This window comes from Nicotiana tomentosiformis, chromosome 7 (assembly GCF_000390325.3).
Source record: "Nicotiana tomentosiformis chromosome 7, ASM39032v3, whole genome shotgun sequence".
NCBI lineage: Eukaryota > Viridiplantae > Streptophyta > Magnoliopsida > Solanales > Solanaceae > Nicotiana > Nicotiana tomentosiformis.
The window spans coordinates 37,134,567-37,149,282 of NC_090818.1; the positions used below are offsets into that span (position 1 = coordinate 37,134,567).

Below are 14,716 nucleotides of genomic sequence, written 5' to 3' on the forward strand. Positions count from 1 at the left end.
TTGGAACTTAGGCAATGTATTAAAATATTTTAAATATTATTTTGCTGAGTTATTTATTCCCGAATATTTTATGAGATTTTGTACTCATTGTGATTGAGCCGTGAGCTCCCTGTTGTGGAAAGTATTGTTGATTTTGTTTATTTTGGCAAATTAAATTATTTGGCACTTGAGGTACAAATTGTGATATATTGTGATATTGATATGCATGCGGTGGTATAAGGTCTGGGTGTTGAAACGCATGCGGTGAGATAAGGGTGGATTGATACGCGTGGCTAGTAGGGGAACTACTAGAAGCCATGCGGTGTGATATGGGTGGTTAAAACGAGGGATGCTATTTTAGAAAAAATATTTTTCTTTAAAATTAAATGTGAAGGCTCCTGCGGTGATATAAGAAAATGAGATATTGTGAATTTATTTATGATTTGGGACTACGAGGAGGTACCTCAAGAGTGCCCTTGTTGATATTGATTTATGACCGCAGTTGCCTTTGATTATTATTGTGATTTTTTTAAAGTTGAAAAGAATTCTGTTTTGTTTTCACGAGGTATTATTTGCCATTATTTTGCGTAGTTAATTGGTGACATACTACTTACTTGATTCATTTCCATTGTTATTTTATTTTTATTATATTATTAAACATTTGACTTTGTCTTTTATTATTCTAGTAGGGCCTGACCTGACCTCGTCACTACTTTACCGAGGTTAGGCTTGTCACTTACTGGGTACCGCTGTGGTGTGCTCATACTACGCTTCTGCACATCATTTTGTGCAGATCCAGGTACATCCTACCAGTCTAGACATCAGTGAGCTACCTGTGTAAGGAGACATCGAGGTATATCTGCCAGCGTCCGCAGACTCCGGAGTCCCCTTCTCTCATTATTATGTTGCTTCCTTATTTTTCTTAGACCCTGATATATATTGATACATTGAGGATAAATTCTTAGAAACTTGTGACTTATTTCTATCGGATTTTGGGAGTTGTAATTATGTGAATTTGAAGATTATTTATTTCAGATTTTTATTATTATTCCGCATTGATAGGCTTACTTAGTCTTAGAGACCAGGTGCCATCACGATATCCTACATAGGGAATTTGGGGTCGTGACAGTTGTTGGAATTGATTGAATTGAAATGTTATACTTTGGGCATGATTAAAACGAGAAGAATGTGATATTTTGTATGTTCAGGCTTAATTGCCAGTATTGATCATAGTCAAGGGTTGAGTGTATGGTTATAAGTTAAAGTGCTCCTCTATAGTTGAGATTTGTACGTAGTTGGGGGTATATTTGATAGTCCCATTGCTCGAAGACGAGCAGGAGTCTAAGTGTGGGGTGTTAATGTTTAGCTTAAAGTATATAAATTTTTATGTATATCACCTCATGGTTTACTCTTATTTCATGGATTTAGGATGTAAAATGTGTTGATTTATATTAATTCGAGGTGTTTTTATGTGTAGGAATGATCCGGGAGCAATTGGGGGCGAAAGGTGCGAGATTAGAGCCAAAACAGACGAAAAAAGGGAAAAGGGCATTTCCAGTGCCACAGACAGCGCCCCACGCTACCTGTGGTGCCCCAAACAGAACGTGAAATTTACCAGCGCCAGAGACGGCGCCTAGTGCTGGGCTGGACGCTGGTGACGGGATTTCTGTCCAACTTTGCCCGGGACAAGGTTATTTCGGCCCTAAACCTACCCAACCCGTATAAAAACAAGACTAAGCTTATTTTTAGAGGGAAACACCACTTTGAAGGGAGAAGACACACGAGAAACATTCGGGAGAGAAGGGATCTCAATTTTTTTCATCTTTTCTTAGTATTTTTAATTATCCAATACTTATGAAATTGTTTGCTATTATCATGAGTGGCTAAAATCCATAGTTCTGGGGTTGTGATTTAGCCATGAATATTGTTGTTTAACGTTGACTTAACCTTGATTACAATTCACTAATATATGGTTGTTTCTTCTATTCTGTGATTAATTGCTTAATTATCTGACCAGCAGTTAGGTTCTATTTACTATCTATGCTATGATTGGGAAAACCATGTTTAGATTAGAGAAGAATTTAAGAGAGTATGATCTCAACTCTTGGGGGGGGGGGGGGGGAGGGGGGGAGGAGAGGGGGGGATTTATGGTTAGGATAGGAATATACCTAGTCACCGTGCTTAATTAAATATCATAATCTTAATGCGTTCTTAATAGATTGATTCCATAGGAATATATGCATTAATCTATTTGGAATAGGCGAATAGTACTTCGGGAGAAGGTTATGAGAGCAATTATCGATTAATTAGCAACCATGAGTGAATTGTATGAAAGGGACAGTTAACTAGAACACAATAGAATTGGTGAATCGATCACAACCCTGAAATATTTGTCTCTACTGAATACACCACAATTATTTTGCTACTTGATAATTTAGTTACTACTTAGAATTATAGTTTAGTATAATCACATTCTTGAACTCGAATTTGGCTTGACTGAATAACAATCTTGGTGAATTTAGTGGGTAGTTGATACAAGTCTATGTGGGTTCGACACTCGACTTATCATTTTATTACATGTACGACCACGTATACTTGTGTATGCGTTTGGGAGTGACAATACCCCACCAAATTATTTTAACATAAGCATGTATATCCCCTTCTCGTAATTGAGGTGTAGTAGTTGTTGTAAGTATGCAGCTTCACTTATAAAGTTTTTAAGAATGTAATGTGGTTTCTATTTAAAGGTCCACTGCTTCTCCCGATCATTTCTCTATTCTGCCTATCTGAATCGTGTTGATAAGTAATATGGATTTTCATTATGCATATTTTACATTCAACGTTGAGATATCTTTGTACATAAAAACCTTGGTGATGCTAATTTCCGCACCATTCCTTCTATTATCCTTTGCTGGGATAAAATTTGAGTGAGGGCATTTTTGTGATCTCTTTCTTAAAGTCACCTAAGCACTAAATGTTAGTTTCTGCCTTTTCGTGCATGATAAATGCATTTTCATCATTGAGCTGATAATTTCACTCTGAACGGTCCCTTCAAATGTGAAGTATCTGCTATTACACAGTTGGTTTGATATATGAGGAATTTTCTTTTGTAATTGGACATCAAAAAGGTTAATGCTGAGAAGGTTGCTGTATCTGGAAAGAAGAGGACCCAAAAACTTTACAGGAGGCACTCAGGGAGACCTGGTGGGATGAAAGTAGAGACTTTTGATCAACTTCAACAGAGAATTCCAGAAAGAATTATTGAGCATGCTGTCCGTGGCATGCTCCCAAAAGGGAGGGTAAGTTTTCATTACTGTTTGTCCATTCATACAGTGTGACCTGTATTGAGATTCCCTTGTTAAACCAAGGAAATATTAGGCAGTATGCATATCATGTTGAACTAGGATTATTGGATCCAGTACTAAAGTCCATCTCCTCTAGCATTTTATCAACCAATAATTTAGGCCCATAAAAGAGTAATGAGCCTATAAACACAGGCTAGCTGGTAGTACAGAATGAGTAAATAGATGTCTTACCCTTGCCAATTCTGCATATCTCTGGTTTTCTTGTATGTCGAGGAAGACAGGAATCTTGCAAACTTGTGTTCTTATGCATCAAGAAAGTGAATGAGTTTCTTTATTGGATCTTCGTATCAGTAGTGATCCCCTCTTGCCCTCCTTGTATTACCCTTAACATCCCTAGGCCCATGAGATAACAAACAGCAACCATTTGTTCGAGGGGTAGGAAAAGAAGGGAAGAAAAGGTCCTTGTATGGTTTAACAGGAGAGATGAGGAACAAAAATGATGAAGAGGAATGTTCTTTTGGGCTTACTAATTTTTCTCTTGCTTTTGGGAGGATAAGGGAACTGAACTTTCCACCTTCATTTTTTGACGAACTCCAAACAAGAGAAAACAGAAACACTCTTTCTCATTTTCCTCTCCCTCTTTCCAACGAAGGATAAACGTGTTCTTTTCTTTTTCCTGTATATCACTTCTAAATTGTTGCACTTTTCTTCTTGTGCAGCTTGGTAAACAATTATTTAACCATCTTAAGGTTTATGAGGGTCCAGACCATCTGATGAATTTGGAGCAACTCACCCGAATCTATTGCGGAATCGGCGAAAACTAGAGAGAGAAAATGAAAACAATAGAGAGAAGGAAGAGCGTATAGAGAAGCAACTGGAAAAATGTTCATTGACCCCAAAATAATCTGTACATTGTCTTTATATACAAGGATAAAATTATAAAAGACAAAGAAAGTAAAATTGAGCCAAATACCCGATACAAATAAATAAGGCTATTTCAGCTTTGTTTTGTTTGTACTCTAATACCCCCCTCAAGTTGGAGGGAGATTTCCGACACCCAACTTGCTTAAAATATCTTTATAATGACCACCAGAAAGAGGTTTTGTTAGCATGTTAGCAGCTTAGTGGGGACAAAGGACAAAGAAATGAGGCCCTCTTGCAGCTTCTCACGAACGAAACGACAGTCCAAGTCAATATGTTTGGTACGCTCGTGGAAGACGGGGTTCTTTGCGATGTAAATGGCGGACTGACTATCACAATAAACTGGAATAGGGATAAGAGAATGCACAGTGAGCTCAGTTAATAGTCGGGAAAGCCAAGCTAACTCTGCAACCACACGTCTCATTGATCTATACTCTGCTTCGGCACTAGATAGGGAGAAAGTAGGTTACTTTTTAGACCTCCAACTCAGCAAACTCGACCCCAACATGACAATAAAGCCACTTACAGATCTGCGTGAATCAGGGCATGCAGCCCAGTCGGAATCGCAGAAGGCCTGCAATTCAAAAGAGGGTGAATTTGACATAAACAAACCTTGGCCAAGATTCCCTTTGATATACCGCAACACATGGACTGCCGCTGTATAGTGAGAGGATCTGGGAGCATGTATAAACTGGCTTAGTAGCTGTACAGCAAAAGAAATATCAGGACGAGTGTTAGTGAGAAAATTGAGCTTTACCACAAGTCGGCGATACATCAGAGGATCAGTCAATAGGGCACCATCAGTAGTATTCAGCTTTATGGCAGCAGGAAGGGGAGCAGAAGCAGGAGATAGATCATCACAACCAAAATCATTTAGCATATCAAGGGCAAATTTTCTCTGGGTAATTATCACACTATTGGGCTCACGAATAACTTGCAAGCCTAAAAAGTAATGTAAATGACCCAAATCTTTGATACGAAACTGAGAATCTAAAAAACGCTTCACGGAGGTGATTTCTGAAGATTCATCACCAGTGACGAGAACCAATCATCCACATAAACGGCTACTATAACAGTGGAATGAGGAGAAGTTTTCAGAAATAGTGAGTAATTATTTTTGGAAGCCACATATCCCCTAGAACATAAAACATCACTTAGCTTAGAGTACCATTGCCGAGAAGCCTGTTTGAGGCCATACAACGATTTTTGTAATTTACACACCAAATTAGGAGCAGAAACAGTCATGCCTTGAGGTATCTTCATATAAACTTCTTCCTCAAGGTCACCATGCAAAAAAATATTATTAACATCTAATTGGAAGATATCCCAGGCCTTTTTAACTACAACGACAATAACACTTCTGATAGTGGTCATTTTAACAACAGGAGAAAAAGTATCAGTGTAATCAACTCTTTCTTGTTGTGTATTACCTCTAACAACTAGTCTAGCTTTAAATCGTTCAATAGTTCCATCTGCTCGATGTTTGATTTTATAGACCCATTTGTTACCAATAGGTTTTTTTTTTCAGGAGGCAAAGGGATAATAGACCATGTCTGATTTGCCTCTAATGCTTCAAACTCCATATTCATAGCTTCCTGCCAGGCAGGATTCAGCATAGCCTGCTGAAAAGTTACAGGTTCCTGTATAGTGCTAACACTCTTCACTAAATGCTGATTATTAGGAGATAGACTACTAAGACACAAGTGACTTGGAAAAGAAAAGCAGTTTGTGAGAGTAAAGAAAGGGGAAGTATGAGCACAGTAACAAACGAAATCCTGCAAATACAGAGAAGTAACATGAAGACGAGAAGATTTTCTAATAGGAGTAACAGAAGGAACAAAAGAGGGAGAAGAAGTAGATTTAGAGGAAGTATGAGGAGAAGAGGGCGAAGAAACAGATGTAAAAGAAGGAGAAGAAGTAGATATAGAAGGAGTAGTAGTAGTGTCAGAAATTTCTATAGGACGCAAGGTTGCATCACCAATTGGTATGGTAGATCCACTAGTTAAGTCTTCAATATTAACATGCACTAGACTAGGAGGAAAAATAGAATTATCTGAAACTGGGAAGAAATCAAAAATGGAAGAACCTTTAGATTTGTCAGGGAAGACAGATTCATGGAAAACAACATCTCTAGATGTATTAATCTTTTTGGTTTCAAGGTTAAGGACTTTATAACTCTTTTTACCAAAGGGATATCCAAGGAAAACATTGGCAGCAGCTCTGGGTTTAAATTTGTCTCTAAGAGGCTTGGGTGTGGTAATATAGCAAAGGCAACAAAAAGCTCTTAAGTGTGTATATGATGGAGGAGATTTAAAAAGAACTTCATGAGGAGATTTCCCAGACAAAACAGAGCTAGGAAATCTATTAATCAAATAGGTGGCTGAAAGAACACAATTACCCCAATAAAATACAGGGAGACCAGATTGAAATAGAAGAGCTCTTGCCGTCTCTAGAAGGTGCTTGTGCTTCCTTTCCATAACTCCATTTTTTTGGGAAATATATGGATAAGATGTCTGATGAATAATACCTTGGGAAGCAAGAAAAGAAGATGTTTCAACGCTAGAACCTAGTTCCAGTACATTATCAGACCTAACAATTTTGACTTTGGCTTGAAATTGAGTCTCCACCATAGAAATAAATACTTTCAATATGAAAAAAGGCATTGCTTTTGCAGCTTAATAGGTGTGTCCAAGTAACCCTACTATAATCATCAACCACTGTAAGAAAGTATCTATGACCAGAATAAGTAGATGTATGGTAAGGACCCCAGAAATCAATGTGAATGAGTTAAAATACTTGGGTGGATGAGATTTTACTATGTGGAAAAGATAGTCTTTGTTGTCTAGCCATTGGACAAACATGACAAATAAAAGGTTGTTTATTAGAAGAAAGCAAAGAAATACCAGAAAGTTTCAGCATTTTAGAGAAAGGTATGTGACCAAGTCTGGAATGCCAAAGTGCTATAGTTTTATTCATGGAGCAATCTGTATTACAAGCAGTAATATTCATGCTATTCATTGTGCTTACAGAAGAAGTAGACTTGCTCACTTTATTCACACTACTTGCAGAATTTAACCAAGTGAAACTAGACAAACAATCGAGGAGTTTTGTAGAAGGAGAGAGTGAATTATCCAGAAAGTACAAACCATCAATCATGTTACAAAGAGCCAGCTGCCTCTTCAGAGAAGGGCCCTGCATTATACAATAAGTTTTAGTGAATAGGACATCACAATCTAATTGACAAATGAGTTTGTGAACAGAAAGTAGATTGTATTTAAAACTAGGAACAAAGTGAACGTTTGATAGAGTAATAACAGAAGACAAAGCTAAAGATCCCACAGAAGTCACTTTAGCTTTGTATTCATTTGGAAGAGTAATAAGATAAGGAACAAGAAGGTCACAAATATTTTTAAGCAAAGATTTGTTATAAGTCATGTGGTCACTTGCACCCGAATCTATAATCCAATACTCAGCATGAAATTTAAAGTGAAAACACACACGAGAACTAGAGCCAAAATTTGAACATGCCAACTTACCTGTAAAGTGTGCAGATCTGTTAAGGGCATCCGACTGTTTCTCAGATTTAGATGAGTGTTATGGAGGAGTGAAACCAGCTCTTGCAACTGTTGATAGTGTTGTTGAGTGAAGAAAGGATTGGAGGGTTGTACTTGACCATTTCCTTCAGTAGATGAATTAGGATGATAAGTAGAATGCACAATGGCCGCCACTCTTTTATTTTAGGTGAACTTGAAATCAGGCGGAAATCCGTGAAGTTTGTAGCATTTTTCAATTGTGTGGCCTGACTTTTTATAGTATTTGCAAGAGACTTTCTTGTCATCATATTTAGGAGTGAATCTTTGACCAAATCTCTATGTGCTTGATGAAGAAGCAGACATAGAAGCTGATTCTGGAATAAAGTGAGAAGGAATGTGGATTTCACTCTGCTTCTCATCTTGAAGCAACAGAGAATAGGCTTGCTCTATGTTTGGAATTGGCTTCATCATAGTTATATTTCTTTTCGCACCACTATAACTTTCATTTAACCCCATTAACAATTGCATCAGTTTCTGAATTTCTTTATCCTTTTATGTCTGGAGTTTTCCTCCAAAGTTAAAATTACAAGTACAACCCGGGGAGCTAAGGGAATCTAACTCATCCCAAAGTTTCTTAACTCTTGTATAATATGTTTGAATATCAGAAGACCCTTGAGAAACGGAGCTCAAGTCTTTATTAACTTGATACCAGCGTGCCCCGTTGGGCTGACCATATCGTTCATTCAACTCATTCCATATTTTGTCAGCATATTTAACATAAATCACACTATCGAAAATTTCTGGATTCAGAGAATTCAACAACCAACTAGTAACCATGTTGTTACAACGCTCCCAATATTTAAGAAGAGGAGAGTCATTTGAAGGTTTTGCACAGGTTCCATCGATAAAACCTAATTTGTTCTTAGCTCCTAATGCAATTACAACATCACAACTTCAACTCCCAAAATCAGTGCCAGAGAATTGTTTACTTACCGGAGATGAACCAGGATTGTCAGAAGGATGAAGGTAATATTCATGTGATGGGAATCCTCCACAGTTACAATTACAAGTACAACCCGGGGAGCTAAGGGAATCTAACTCATCCCAAAGTTTCTTAACTCTTGTATAATATGTTTGAATATCAGAAGACCCTTGAGAAACGGAGCTCAAGTCCTTATTAACTTGATACCAGCGTGCCCCGTTAGACTGACCATATCGTTCATTCAACTCATTCCATATTTTGTCAGCATATTTAACATAAATCACACTATCGAAAATTTTTGGATTCAGAGAATTCAACAACCAACTAGTAAGTAGTAACCATGTTGTTACAACGCTCCCAATATTTAAGAAGAGGAGAGTCATTCGAAGGTTTTGCACAGGTTCCATCGATAAAACCTAATTTGTTCTTAGCTCCTAATGCAATTACAACAACATAACTTCAACTCCCAAAACCAATGCCAGAGAATTGTTTACTTACCGGAGATGAACCAGGATTGTCAGAAGGATGAAGGTAATATTCATGTGATGGATTAGAGTTAGGATTTATGATATTGTCGTTAGTCATGACGCAGTTCAACAGCAACACCAAGAGAACACGCGCTGCTATCAGAAAATAAAAGATGAAATTGGAAGGAAATACCAGTGGTGACTGTAAGAGAGCCACAAAGCAGCAATATAACTGATAACTAAACCTTCAGATGCACCATAAAACGCCAAAGGAAGAACACCAATTCTACAACGAACTCTCCCGATCTGCAAGTTGTTAAGAAGAATTCGACTCTGCGTGTTTCGACAAAATTGAAACGATTTTTTGACTGAATAATACTTTCACACGAGAAAATTCAGGAACTTCTGAAATAATTGAGACGAGAATCGAAACAAATCCAAAAATACGAAATTAGTTTTTTTTCCGACTATGAAGAACGAGCAGAATCACATGATTGAAAAGAGAAATAACGAAAAACAAGCAGTGTGTAAGTGTCACCGCTCTGATACCATGATGAATTTGGAGCAACTCATCAAAATCTATGGCGGAATCGGCGAAAACTAGAGAGAGAAAATAAAAATAATAGAGAGAAGGAAGAGCGTATAGAGAAGCAACTGGAAAAATGCTCACTGACCCCAAAATAATCTTTGCATTGTCTTTATATACAAGGATAAAATTGTAAAAGACAAAGAAAGTAAAATTGGGCCAAATACCCGATATAAATAAATAAGGCCATTTCAGCTTTGTTTTGTTTGTACTCTAATACCATCCTCACGACGCACAGAAACCAACCGAGATACCTATAAGAGACGAGAGGATACAGAAGCAGCGGTAGTTACAAATTTCCATGAAAAGTTATTGAGAGATTGTTATGTACTCAAATTCACAACACAAAGTAAACGAGGGAAATGATAGGTTTAATTCATAAACTCAAAGAGTCAATCATTACAATAACAGAAATTAGAACTAAGAAGGAGATTCAGAGAAGAAGGATAGAGAGAGCCGAGGGAGAACAGAAAGAGAGAGTCCCGAGGAAGAAGCCAGAAGAAGGAGACGAGAGGCGAACAAAATTCTCAATAATGCCCATAATCCCAAAAATCATCGACCACTACTCTTTTAATAGAATAGTTCTTGGGCTCACTACTCAACACGGATCCCAAATTAGCCTGACCCCGTTGCTTGTTCTCAGCCCAATAGATCTTCTAAGCCCAATAGCTATCTGTGTGTGGATATTTTTATTAGGCTGGGGTTGATTCATTACAATACCCCCGTCCTCAATAAGAACCTTGTCCTCAAGGTTCGAAACAAGAAATCCTTCAATGAAAGACAAAGGTAAACTAGGTGTAGCTAGATAAACATTCACAGGTATAAGGCCTAGTTGGAAAGTCCACTTGCATATCAAAAAGTAACCAACAACCCCATGTGTGCCGGCAACACAAGTGCGGGAAATGATATTTACTGAAGCGATATCAATAACTAACAAGAACCTTGGTGTGCATATTTCTGTGGCGAGCTCATCTCTATCACATATAGAAAGGAGAACAAGAACTCCCTCTATAACAAGGGCAAGTTATGCCTCTAGCACCCGTAGCAAAGCAATAAATGCTTGGCAGTTTTGCTTGGCAGCCTTTTTTCTCCAGTATTTCAACCCATAGATCCATTGTGATTAGTTGTTCATTTGTTCTCCTACTCAAAGTGCTGAAACGCCCCGCTATAAACTCAACGACGCCATTAACTTTAGGGTGAAGCTCCCAAACAAGCAGTGGAGTCAATATTGCTATTCCCTTTTATTTTTCTCCGCAACTCACCTAGTGTACCATTAACTCTAATGCTACATGTAGAATGTGATTCAATAAGGAAATATAAACCAAAACATGACAAGCCATATTCTAACTTGGTAAATTCAGCAATAGTTTCTTTCTGATCTTGAAGATCAAGGTTGTCAACAGAGAGAGGTGCATTGCATATAAACAGAGTAGCTATGGAAGTCAAGGTTCCTTCAAGGACACCATCTCTATCTTCAAGAATTAGTACATCAAAAGGGCCTCCTCCCGGATCGAAGACTACAAGCATTTCAAAAGTAACTGGGGTTCTTTAGACTTACCCCCGTTTGCCCAGCTATGATACCTTGAAGGACTTGTGCAATTCCTTCTTTGTGAATTTTGCCAGCAACATCGAGAACAACACCAAGATATGGAGCAATGGCTAATGCATCAGCATTGAAGTCAGTGGTTGGCCTAGTAAAATAGCAAGTGCAATAATGATGATGCAACCATTGCCATCCGGGATCCTACACCTGAGTCATAGAGTTAGCATATGCAAAGAAGAAAAATATGAGAGTAGATCCCATCAATAGTAGTGGCTCCATATTCACTATATAACCCGTTCGAGACTTGGACTTAAATCTTATTCCTGGATCCCCCGCACAAATATCCAATGCAGTCGCACGAATAGTGACAATAAGGAGATTTACGCCAGGATTAAATGAAAATTGATTCAAAAGACATTGATCAATAAAAGTGTTATCAGTACCACAAGCTGATTTCCCAGGGATTTTCTTGAAATCGACCACAACTATGGTCGAATAATCTTTACAAGCGTTGTCGAATTTCATTGAGAAAGCAATATGTGGTACCCTCACCACCATTAGAATACCTTCATCTTTTCCCTGCTCAACATCAGGTATCGTTTCATTTGAAGGAATTTCACCTGGTGAAATCCCATCCTCATTCTCTATAAAATATTTATCAAGAGATAGATTCACAATAGTCTCAGGCTCGATGAAACAGTCAGCAAGATATAGGTCATCCGAGGTCTCAAATTCAATGTGTTGCTCACTAGTGCCACGATCAAGAGAAGTTACAGTAACATACCTCTCTGACATATCTCGATGAGTACTTTTATCAAACAGTTGGACTTCGCTACTTGCAGGACCTGTAGCTTCTAAATCAGGCATGCCGATTGGAGCATCTGATTGTGCGTCGACAAATACATTGGGGCAGCAGCTATGTAACATTGCGTCGAACACCTTAGGTTTCTGAATATCATCCAAATCAGCTACAAAGTGAGAGACATAAGCATTTGTATTTGTGCTTTGGCACGCTGTTGAAACAGAAGAATATTCCTCTACTGTTCTGGTGAAAATTCCAGGAGACATTTCATCGAACACATGCTTGGCCTCTGAGTTACCAACTTTGAATGCAGATTCTAACTCATAGAAGTTGGAATTATGGCGCAAATCAGCCAAAAGATATACCCGAGCCTCAGACGAATCCAGAGTAGAGTGACTAATGTAGCAATGATAAGCCAGGGATGAATCGGCCAGCCTCCTCTTTGAATCTATGGCAGGTCGTTTCCGAAATCGCAAAAATATTTTCTCCTTGAAATGGTTCCAATCATAGAATTGTTTGTTGCGAAAGAGCCAATCGAACCAAGCGAGAGCATCACCTTCAAGGTAAAAATATGGAAGAGGTAACCAGTCTTCCTCGAAAAAACCAAGGAATTTGAAGTAACGCTCTGCCTGATAAACCCATCCCTCTGGGTTGCCATTGTTGAATTTATCCAGTATCACCGCTGTCATTGGAGTCCGAATCGATAAAAGCACCAATGTTATGTACCTGAATTCACAACACAAAGTAAACGAGGGAAATGATAGGTTTAATTCATAAACTCAAAGAATCAATCATTACAATAACATAAATTAGAACTAAGAAGGAGATTCGGAGAAGAAGGATAGAGAGAGCCGAGGGAGAACAGAAAGAGAGAGTCTCGAGGAAGAAGCCAGAAGAAGGAGACGAGAGGCGAACATAATTCTCAACAATGCCCATAATCCCAAAAATCATCACCACTACTCTTTTAATAGAATAGTTCTTGGGCTCACTACTCAACCCGGATTTCAAATTAGCCTGACCCCGTTGCTTGTTCTCAGCCCAATAGCTCTTCTAAGCCCAATAGCTATCTGTGTGTGGGTATCTTTATTGGGCTGGGTTGATTCATAACAGAGATCACCCCAGCAGTTTCTCATTTCCCCTTTCCAGCTGTTTTTATTTAACAGGCATAACTTCTCTGTTTAACATAGTACACCATTGCTGCACCTGTAACACGCCATTCACTTTTAATTCTACTCTGGAGGCTTTCCAGTACAAATTTGTTTACCTCCAGAGCTCTTGTCTGTGTAGGTTTGTTAAGCAAATGAGCATTCGTCTTTTAGGTTTGGGTTCTAAATTCTACACTGCCTTTTTCTTTTCTTTTTTTTAAAAATAAATAAATTGTAGTCCCCATGTATCCTTTACTTTGCTTGGCATTTCATGTTAGTAGTGCTATGTTGGATTATGTCATGACATTACTAAATCTCAGCTCATGAAAAACATACTAAAATATACTCTCCGGGGGTTAGCGACCTTGTTGTCAGGTTCAATAATCTATGTGCTCCGGAGGGAACAAAGATATATTCAAAGAAAAGAACACCAACAAACACTAGGTGATCTTTTTATCTAGCTAAGCTTTGGTGGAAGAGTTATCAGGTATTTGTACTAGTGGGACGTAGCATGTACCTTGTGCATTGGTGGAGGTGCATGCAACATGGCTCAGGCACAGTAGCCCGTTTAATCGAGCAAAGATGCGTATGGTAGTTGGTTTCAACACCACCTTAGACATATTAGGATGGATATCTTTTCTTTATAAGTTGAGTGAGCAATGTTAATATCAAGCAAATAGACAGGCCTTTTGTGCTCGTTAGGACACTCTTCACACATGAAGAACAATACCACATGTTTGAATAACTTCAGAGTTCAACTGAAGGAGACTATCTTGTACTTCATTAGTAAGCTGAAGATAGAACGTGTACTTGAATACACCAATAGTATCAGGTTGAACTTTAGAAGGATAACATCAGCTAACCTCTCAGCATAGTTGAAGCTCATTTACTGTTGTTATTACACATGGCCAAACATGGTTAAATTTTCTTCTTTTTGCTAATTAATATTTTTCAACATTTGGGTTTAGATTTTCAACATATAAAGGGACAACCTTAACACCTTTTTCTTCCCGATCTGTCCTTTTTTTTTTCTCCTGCTGAAGGCCCGAGCTATCCTCTTGACACAAGAATGTAGCAGGTGGCTTTTCCAGGTTAAGGAATTTGAGAATGGAATGGACACTCAAGAGTGTGGTCTAATGGTCAATGAAGTCGGTTACGTTGAGAAAAAATGAGGTCTCAAGTTTAGATTCCAGCAGAAGCAAAAGTACTAGTAGGTGATTTCTTCAAATGTCCAAGCCTTAGTGGATAAAGTTATCTGATACATGTACTAGTGCGAGATAGCAGTACCCCATGAAATTAAGAAAAGTGCGCACAAGTTGGTCCGGACACCGCAATTATAAAAAAGAAGAAAAATGGAATGGAACGATCATTTCCCTCTTCTGTCTTAGGCGTAAGGAGAATTTGGGACTGCTGCTTGAAGCATGTGTGCAGTGGCTTCCGTTGGTTATTGCTT

General features: G+C 38.3%; 1 protein-coding gene across 1 annotated transcript in view; it reads left to right on the top strand.

Annotated features, from left to right (window-relative positions):
* The window catches only part of LOC117278530 (large ribosomal subunit protein uL13c), a 36,844-nt gene extending 26,769 nt beyond the window's left edge, over positions 1 to 10,075 (top strand). Inside the window, exons 4-6 of the mRNA XM_070180180.1 lie at positions 3,108 to 3,278; positions 4,004 to 4,049; positions 9,992 to 10,075. Of these exons, the coding sequence (XP_070036281.1) occupies positions 3,108 to 3,278; positions 4,004 to 4,049; positions 9,992 to 10,062 (288 nt within the window). The 3' untranslated portion in view covers positions 10,063 to 10,075. The remainder of the gene's footprint in view (positions 1 to 3,107; positions 3,279 to 4,003; positions 4,050 to 9,991) is intronic.
* Positions 10,076 to 14,716: the final 4,641 nt, after the last annotated feature.